This window comes from Protobothrops mucrosquamatus, unplaced genomic scaffold, assembly GCF_001527695.2.
Source record: "Protobothrops mucrosquamatus isolate PMUCROS unplaced genomic scaffold, P.Mucros_1.0 scaffold618, whole genome shotgun sequence".
In the NCBI taxonomy this organism is placed as follows: Eukaryota; Metazoa; Chordata; class Lepidosauria; order Squamata; family Viperidae; genus Protobothrops; species Protobothrops mucrosquamatus.
The window spans coordinates 304973-314972 of record NW_015386914.1 but is presented as its reverse complement, the minus strand read 5'-3'; the positions used below and the strand labels follow the sequence as shown (position 1 = coordinate 314972).

Genomic DNA, 10000 nt, shown 5'->3' with positions numbered 1-10000 from the left:
CTTATTGGTCATACTAAGCTGGAACTGCAGTGCATCAGGAGGTGGGTTGTTTTTTTGTTTTTGTAAATACAAATTTCATCAACAATGCATTGGGGTGAAAAGGTGGCACTTACTGTACATAGCTCAAAACACATTTGAGTAAGCAACATAATATTGAGTAAGCAACATAATATAGCCCAAGGATCTGCTGATACAGTTCTACAGAGGAATTATTAAGTCTGTTATTTGTACCCCAATAACAGTCTGGTTTGACACAGCAACCAAACAGGACAGATACAGACTTCAATGGATAGTTAGGACTGCAGGAAAAAATAACCGCAACCAGCCTGTTTCCACTGAAGATCTGTATACTGCATGAACCAGGAAGAGTGCTGAGAAAATATCTATAGATCCTTCACATCATGGACATAATCTATTTCAACTTCTCCCCTCAGGACACTGCTATAGAGCATTGCATGCCAAAATAGCTAGACCCAAAGATAGTTTTTCCCCCATGCCATTACTTAATTCCCACAACACTGTCTCATTTCTCACTTTTTCTCATCTTCTCAACTATCTTCTTCTATTGCAGGGGTTCCCAATCAGGGATGCAAAATGATATTCCAGGGGGAGCAAAAACTTGGGTTTTCAAAATTATAGTGCATATGCATAATTCGTTGCCATTATTTCGAACTTTTGTAAGGGGTGCGGGAATGTATCAGAAGCGTTCTAGGGGTGCAGGGTATAGAAAAGGTTGAGAGCTGCTGTTCTATTGGTACATTAAATGCAAGCCTGCGTTTTAAAGATCCTTATGCATGTTTCTTTTTCTCTGCTTAATCTCAGTATATACCCTTGTAATCTATTAATTATATTTTAATGATGAATACCAAACTTGTTGTTGGCAACCTTGAACTTAGTTTGGTTAAATTCTTTGCTTCCAATAAATAATTGCTTTAAATTTGATGCCTAAGCAACATCTGAAAGCAAATACCCAGACTTGTTTCCTCTTTCTCAGTCGACCTCAAGCATCGGGCCCACTACATTTCAAGAGAGGAAGGACTGGGGAAACAAAAGATAAATGATTGCAAAAGGGGGTTGCCCTGTGCAAGTGGAGGTGCAGATCCTTACTCCGAAGAGCAGCAATATGCAGCAGTCCGTGACTTAACAACCATTCATTTAGTTACCATTTGAAGTTAGAACAGCAATGAAAAAAGTGACTTACAACTAGTCCTCACACTTACACTATTGCAGCATTGCCATGCTGACATGATCTAAATTCAAGCACTTGGCAATTCGTGTGTATTTACAACAGTTAGAGCATCTTGGAGTCATGTAATATCATTTGCAACCTTCTCTGCTGGCTTCCAACAAGCAGTATGAGAAGCTGGAGTTGTTTAATGACCACATGAACAACTACGTTGATTTGCTAAACAACCGTGGCAAAAAAGGTTGCAAAACTGCATGTGAATCACTTAACAATAGAAATTCTGGTACCAGTTGTGACTGTATGTCAAGGATGCACCTGTAAAAGAGAAAAAGTGTTGGAGTTTAAAAATGAATTTGAGCAATAGTAATGAGACTTTAGAAGAGTACCAGCCAAACGATTTGTAGTTACAGAGAGCCAAGAAGGACAAAGTTGAAGAAATTACAGAGTTTTAAATGGTAGAAATAGAAAACAACCTTTTTCTATATCCATAGTTTGTGGACTTTTAGTGAATCTACCTGAAAGAAAACTCTTTTTTTCAAATTGTTTAATTTCAAATTAGGGATGGGGTTATCTCAAGATTCTTGAGAATGCAGCCAAGAAGTAGAAGTGTTTATTCTCTTTAATCTTTTCTTCAGGAAGAAGGATTTTTTAAATCTAGGGTGCTTTTCCTTTTTCTGTTCCTAGGTAAACATCAGCAGGCCTGCATTTCTTTGGTATGGTTCATAGGAAGCAAATGGGGTCCTGAATAAGCCACAGAGGTACCATGCATGTCACAACATCTATAGGCTAATGATGTGACTGAAGTCATGTACATGATGGCATTGTGCTGCACATGAGGTCACTTGCCCCCTCATGAATGCCCATAACCTATGTGGCGAGGATTCTCCATAATTACTGAGCCAACTTTCAGTCATGAAGTCAAGAAAGATTGCTCAGTTCCTATCTTGTGTTTCTTGCTGGCTTAGGATGAATCACAAATCACCAACAAGCAGTTGTACTAGAAGTTTATTTATTTAGTGTAATGGCAAACATTTTTAAAAGCACATCACAATTACATTCTCGAGTAAATATGAAACTAGTTATTTACAAATTTAAAGACAGTGTAAGGACCTACCTCAGGAAAGCACGACTTAGGAAACAGGCATTGTTTCAAAGGGGATCTTTTACTGAGAAAAAGTGATGGCAGAATAAAAAGCGGAATCTGAAGTTCCTGCACAAAACATTAAGCTAAAAGTCACTCTTCAGCCCCACCCCAATGCCCCAATCCATCAGGAGCCAATCCACTGGCGTGAACATGTTATGAGAACTTTGAGCCAAAAAGGTGATAACCGGCCGTTGTCCAGGTGCCTTGTTCTTGCCAGTCTGCTGGAGTGAAAACAGATGGCCCTGAGGGTATTCCCCCCTCCCTAATTCCTATGTAGATAAATCAAAGCGAAAGTAAAAATAAATGCTAGTAATACAGAAACATCCTCAGTTCACACCAATGCGTACTCCCCCTCCCCTTTCTTATGGCAGTATTCCGAAGGGACCTGACATGCAGCCCCTCTAAAAGAATGGAAGATTCAACTGGAGAAGAGAAAAATAACCAAGAAGGGGAAAAGAAATAGTGGTTAAGTGTTCATTTAGGTTTATCGGGATAGCGGTCATGAAAGCATTTGACTAGTCTGGGGCTTTTACATGATTTTTTTGCACCCACTCAGGATGAGCCCCAGGAATATCTTTCCATGTTACTAATGTTGGGTGAATCCCAGGTGTATGTATGAGTCTAGGATTTCTTTAATCTTAAAATGCTGTTTTCCCTCCACCATGATAGGCTTGGGGACTGGAGGGGGTGCCAGCCTTAAGGGCAATACCACTTCTGGTTTAAGGAGGCTGCAATGGAACATCGGGTGGACTTTTCTCAATGATTTTGGTAATTCTAATTCCACTGTAACTGGGTTAATAATTCATTTTATAGGGAAAGGCCCTATATATTTTGGTCCTAACTTCTTTGAAGGTTGTAGGGACTGAAGGAACCAGGTGGACATATATACATGGTCCCCAGTGTGGAATGGTTTAGGTTCCACTCTCTTTTTGTCAGCTTGGGCTTTATAAGCCGCCCAGGCTTCCACCAGGGCTTTGCACATAATGGGCCACATATTTTTCAATTGATTGATCCACTCTTTTAAAGAGGGGATCATGGGTTCTTGGGTTAGTAGTTCAGACATTGGGTTAAAATCTTACCCAATTGCCACTCAAAATGGCATGAAGCCTGTGCTGGTGTGCACAGCATTGTTATAAGCTATTTTGGCAAATGGCAAGAAATCCGTCCAATTATCTTGTTGATAATTAATAAAACAACATAGGTATTGCTCCAGTACTGAATTTGCTCATTCTGTCTTTCCATTTGTCTGTGGATGATGACTAGAACTGAGTCTTTGGTCAGTTTCTAGGAGGTCCAGAAAAGCTCATCAGAATTTTGACATGAATTGGACCCCTCTGTCTAAAATGATGCATTGTGGTGCTCCATGTAAGTGATAAATGTGATGCAGGAACATCTTGGCCAGTGCTTTAGCCGTGGCAATTTTCTGGCAAGGGATGTAATGGACTTGCTTGGAGAATAAGTCAGTCATGACCCAAATTACAGTATTTCCTGAGCTTTCGGGGAGTTCTATGATGAAATCCATAGAAATCTCTCTCCAGGGTGCTGAAGGTTCAGCTACTGTTTGGAGTAGCCCTGGCGTTTTTCCCTGCCTCCGTTTTGTGGAAGCACATACGGGGAAACTGGAAACATAACTTTCAATGTCTTTTTTGAGTGAGGGCCACCAGAACTGTCTTTTGAGAAGGTGTGAGGTTTTCATGAACCCAAAATGTCCCACTAGTTTCAAGTTGTGGCACATTTGCATAGTTTTTAGTCTCTGGCTGGCAGGCGTGTACAATTTCCCACCTACCCACACTGGTCCATCCTGCATGGAGCAGAGGTTTTTATGGCTGCCAAATCACTCATCTGTTTCCAAGGGTTTTTAAAGTCAGCTATGATAGCATTGTCTATGGGTGTTTCCCCCTTCTGTTGCTCTTTCTTAGTGACCTGAGCTGCCAGCTGATTGACGGAGAGAAGGGGCTTTATTATTTCCATCTTGGAACTGTTGTATTGTGGCATTCTTGACAAAGCATCTTGACAAAGTAAGTAGCGTAGAGTGAAGTTGAAGCGCTGGAAGTATTGAGCCCACCGTGCTTGCTTTGGAGACAGTTTCTGAGGGGTTTTCAAAGCTTCCAGGTTTTTGTGATCAGTCCAGACCTGGAATGGGATTTTGCTACCTTCTAAGAAGTGCCTCCATATAAGGAGAGTCCATCAAACCACATAAGCGTCTTTCTCCCCTATTGCCCACCGATTTCCATTTTGGTCAATTTCCATGATGTTTATGCAGTTTCCCTTTTACATTTTCTTGCAGCAGCACAGCCCCCACCACAACATCACTGGTGCCACTTGGATGACAAAAGGTTTTCCTGGGTCTGGGTATTTCAGTACCGATTCAGCAGAAAAAGGTCTTTTGACCTTTGCGAATGCCACTTGGCATTCCATAATCAATTTCAAAGGTTGGCTGGGTTTTGGTTTGTCCCCACCTTTTGTTTTTAGCAAGTTGGTGATAGGGAGGGCTATTTGAGTGAATGAAGGGATGAACTGCTGGTAGAAGTTGGCAAATCCCAGGAAACTTTGGAGTTACTTCCTGGTTCAGGGAGGTGCCCATTTCAGCACTGCCCATACCTTCTCTGGATCCGTCTCAACCCCCTCGTGGGAGATCCGATAGCCCAGGTAGTCAATTTTTTCTTTGTGAAACTTGCATTTGGATAATTTGGCATATAATTTGGCTGCACAGAGTTTTTTCAGTACGGCCCTAATCAGCTTTACATTTTCCACTTTTGTTTCGATATAAATAAGAATGTGAGCAAGGTACACTAGGACCCCCTTGTACAAATGTTCATGGAGCACCTGGTTTATCAGCTGCATGAACACTGTGGGTGCTCCTTGCAGGCCAAGGGGAGTACTTTGAACTGGAAACAGCCTAGCAGGCAGTTGAAGGTGGTTTTCCATTCATCCCCCTTCCTTGATTCTGACACAGTAGTAAGCCTCCCACAATTTTGAAAAAAAAAATCCTTTGGCCAGGTGGGCTAACATGTCCTTCATGAGGAGAAGGGGGGTATACATTCTCCATGCATGCCACATTTAATCCACAATAATCAACACAGAGATGAAGAGAGCCATCTTTTCTTGAAACAGAGCAGGAGGTCTGTTGGTCAGGCTGGTTGGATGAACCCCTGGGCCAGATTTTTGTCAATAAAAGCACGTAGTTCATCTAGCTCCCTGGGGGTCATTGAATAAAATTTGAGCTTCAGCAATTTAGCCCCTGGAACAATATCAATAGCGCAGTCAGTGGGTTGGTGAGGAGGGAGTTCATCAGACCCCCATTTACTAATACATCTCTTAGATACTGGTATTCTTTTGGTATGTCTGGCATTTGCTCTCCCCTTGCAATTGCAGCCACTTCCCGTTGGGGGCCCCTCTGGGGAGGGGCATGATGCTCAGCGCCCTGTGGCGTTCTGTCCCTCCCTGAGAATTTCAGGAGCCCTTTCCTCCAGTCCACCCCTGGGTCCCATTTCTTTAACCAGGCCAAGCCCAGAAGGGGTCTTCCATTCCGGTGCTACTATGAAACTTAAAGTCTCTGAGTGGGTCCCTATTTTCATCCCCAGGGGCAGAGTGGCGAAAGTGGCTTGGATGCCTCCTGCGACTGACCCATCTAGTTGGCAGAACGTGATGGGGGGTTTTAGCCTTCTTAAGCAAATCCCCAACTTCTCCCCTAAAGCTGTGCTAACCAGACATCTAGTACATCCCAAATCCAGCAGGGCTCTTAAGGAAGCGCCCTTCCCAGCCTCAGGGAGATGTAATTCTATAGGCATAGTCATTGGCATGATCGGCCCACTTACTAAGGGGTCATCCTCATAGTCAGTGTCCGAGAACTCTTGGTCTTCCTCCAATGGGGTCAGAGTCCCCCTCTTTTTTGGCAAGGGATCAAGCTCCATGGCCTCGGTACTCCTCAGGGCCATCTCCTTTGTGCAAGGCTGTGGCTTGGCAGTCTTCATGCTTGGTGCATGCTCTCCCTTCTTGGCTGGGGTTCTTGCTCTGCATTTGGCTGCTTGGTGGCCTTCCTTCCCGCATTTGAAGCAGGCAGTGGAACATACTGGCTGGGGTTGATGCTTAGTCACTATCTGTTTTGGAGCACCACAGCTACATTCCAAAAAGGAGAGCTTTCCCCATTTATGGAGGGAATAAGCAAACCTGCCATGTTGGGTCCTACAAAGAGTGTAGGAATCCTACATTCAGACATCTCCTGTGCAACAATATAGAGTCAGCAAATTTTCCACAATGGCAGCCAGGGAGTCCTTGTGATTTCCTGGCTTAAAACACCTCACTATGATAACACCTCAGGAAAACAGTCTTTCTAAGGACTTAGCATCTCAGACCAACCATCCAAATAAAGCAAAGCAACATAGAACAAATAAGCAGAGCTAAGTGTGTTAGGAGTGCTGGGCAAAAAAGGCCTGTTGTACTTAGAGCAACAGCACTACACAACTTTCCTACTTGCTTCCTTGCTTACCCCTTCTGACCATTTGCAATTAGCATCCCAACTTTTGGGGTTGATAGCAGTTGGACAGATTGGCACCTTTCTGGGCTACTGAGAAGTACCATGAAATAGCAGATGGTAAATTCAGGCTTGTTGACAATCAGCAGGTTTTTTGCTAATTACTTAAGTAATGATGCAAATCACTGTGAACATTGGGTTTTTTTTAAAGTATCTATCTAAATCAATTATCATAACTAAATGGCAACACATCAAATGCATTGGTTAAGAATGTGAACTCCTAAGTTCATTCTTTCTTTCCATGGCTTATGCATTAAAGGCAGCTTTTAAAAGGATTGTAACAATGAAGGGAGAAATAAGTTAGGATTAAAGAAGTCAGGCAGGGTTATATGGGGAGGATGGTCAGAAAAGTCAGGATTGGTGGTTGTGAGCCTGTGAACAAGTCTTCAGTCATGCAGTCACAGACAGCATCTTGATTTTTTTTGACCATCCCTGATCTGATCAGGAGTTTTGGTTTATCCCTCTTCTGCTTTTGATGTGGAAAACCCCGAGACAGCTTCCAAGCATCTTGTTGAAACAAATTTCACTAGATTCTGTCTTTGAGACTAATAAAACTATTCCTGAGGTGATACTACTTGCTTTTGCTACCTGAAAACCCCACAAATATTGTGAATTGGTAAATAATGTGTTGATTCTATACAGTGTCACATCACCTTTTTACACAACTATTTCATCTCTTTCAGTCAACAATTTGGAATTTTTGAAAATTAGATTTCCAAGTTAGCAATATACAAACAGAATTCCAACAGGTTTGAATATACCCCTTTGAGGCCTGGCGGTGATAATATGGGGGAATGTGTGGAAGGATTTGGGGTAATCCTCTCATAGGAATTGAGATACTTTGTTTAGCTTGTTCCAGTTTCTAACAGTTAACAAATCATGGATCCCTTTCCAGGATGTGATGGTTGTTGGGGAACCCACTCTGATGGGTGGAGAATTTGGTGATGAAGACGAGCGGCTGATCACTAGACTGGAGAACACGCAATATGATGCAGCCAATGGTCTGGATGATGATGAAGACTTCAACAATTCCCCTGCCCTAGGTAATAACAGTCCTTGGAACAATAAAACTTCTACCAACCAGGAGACCAAGTCTGAGAACCCCACAACCCAGGCTTCCCAGTAGAGCTCCATACCCATCCCCTGCTTGGCTAGTAACAGCAACTAACCTTCATCTCACAGCATTCCATAGGTAAGCAGAACAAAAACCTCTAGATTTTCCACAAAGATAGAAGCTATTTCTATATGTACAGCTTTTTTGAAATTAGAAAAAAAAATTGTAAGCACCCAGGGGATAATCTCGGAAATTCGTGGCACTGACCTCAGTGAAACTAAATATGTAAGTAGCACCTCATGATGATTTTTCACATTTCAATGGAGGATTTTTTGCCAGGATAATCCCCTTTTATTCTATAAAGACCATACCTTTTGTCAGTGCTCAGGATCAAATGACTTTTTTTACCATGATAAAGGACATCCTGGCTTTTCTTATTCTACAATATAAATGGGAAGAGCAGACAATTTGGAAACAGCTTTTATTTTCTGTCTATGCCATTGATTTTTCTGGTGATCCATTTGAGAAGGCAAGAGGCAGAAGAGGAGAAGATTTTTTTTTAATCAGGCTCCAGAAAGAGCTTATTGTTATTATTTAAAAAACACAGTAGCAAAGTGTTATCATTTAGTCTGCATATTCTGGGCTGAAACCTTTCCCCATCTGAATCAGCAAATGAGGACCAGAAGATCTGAGGCCACATGGTGGAGAATGCTACTGTAATGTTTGAAATTAAAATATTTTCTCAGAGAAGGAAATCAGGCTTTCTGGGACAGCAATGATTCAGCCATTATAATGTCGGCTTTATTAAATATGCAACCATCCTAATGTTGCTAGTTATAAAATGCAGCCTTGATATTTCAAATGATAAGCCTTTAAGCTGTTGCAATAAGGTCATAACACTACCCCAATATCTTTTTTTATGGCTCTGATCCATAGCAGAGCAGGCATGTTGCCACTCTGAAATCTGAAAAATCCAGTCCCAAAGATGATTGGTAAAACTTTAGGTTTCTTGAAAGGGGGTGTGTGTGAGCATGCATATCTAGCTATGTGACTGGCTAGGAATAATTGTGAGATCAAAGTTACACATGTTTAATTCTCCTGAAATCTTTCTTAACATCTCCATAATTTTCTCTTTCCTGGCATAGGTTGACCATCTCTTGCCTTTTTTCACTCCCATTTCTATTCTTCATTGCTTTCAGGCAAACAATGTAACAGATTCTAAATCAAAGTTTTTCATACCCTTGTGAAAAGCACCGAAACAATTATAAATGCCGTTTTGTTTCATCAAAGATGTAACAAATATTTTTATGTGGAAGGAGGGTAGCTGTACCCTATTAATGTTTATGCTTTGTAAAATTGCTGTTGATCTGAATTTTGAAAGCCATGTAATCCATCAAATTTGTGAACAATTTGAAAAAAACCAATTTGGGTTCTTATTGCATATTGTTTATTTGGTTCTTTTCATGCTTTATTTCTTGTATAATAATATTTTTTGTAAAGTTCTTCAAATTAATTAATTTTGATTAAAATGTATTTATGTGAAATTTTATAAAATAAACTATTTTTTTCATTTAGATATTTTCAATTCATCATGTAAAAAATACAGTGAGTTGATCTGTTATGTTACAACTGTATTTTATGTTTGCTTTGCCAATATGTGTGCCAATAAACCATGTTAACAAAAAATTGTTTACATTTCCTTACTAACAGAATGTACATATATTCAGGTTCCCCACAGGTTGGGGAACTCGAAAAAACATGTGTTTTCCAGATCCGACCTCTCCTTCAAAAGTTAGACCAGGGTCTATGTCGCATTTGTTGGCAAATAGCCAATTTAGCATGAAAAGTCCAAATGTGAAACTGACCTCAAATTCGAAAAGTACACATATATTCAGGTTCCCCACAGGTTGGGGAACTCGAAAAAACATGTGTTTTCCGGATCCGACCTCTCCTTCAAAAGTTAGGCCAGGGTCTATGTCGCATTTGTTGGCAAATAGCCAATTTAGCATGAAAAGTCCAAATGTGAAACTGACCTCAAATTCGAAAAGTATACATATATTCAGGTTCCCCACAGGTTGGGGA

At 41.1% G+C, this 10000-nt stretch overlaps 1 protein-coding gene across 2 annotated transcripts in view; it reads left to right on the top strand.

Annotated features, from left to right (window-relative positions):
• LDB2 (LIM domain binding 2) overlaps positions 1–8023 on the top strand; it is a 337481-nt gene extending 329458 nt beyond the window's left edge. For both annotated transcript variants that reach the window (XM_015817658.1, XM_015817657.1), the window contains exon 8: positions 7760–8023. In XM_015817658.1, the coding sequence (XP_015673144.1) occupies positions 7760–7990 (231 nt within the window). In that variant the 3' untranslated portion in view covers positions 7991–8023. The remainder of the gene's footprint in view (positions 1–7759) is intronic.
• The last annotated feature ends 1977 nt before the right edge of the window (positions 8024–10000 follow it).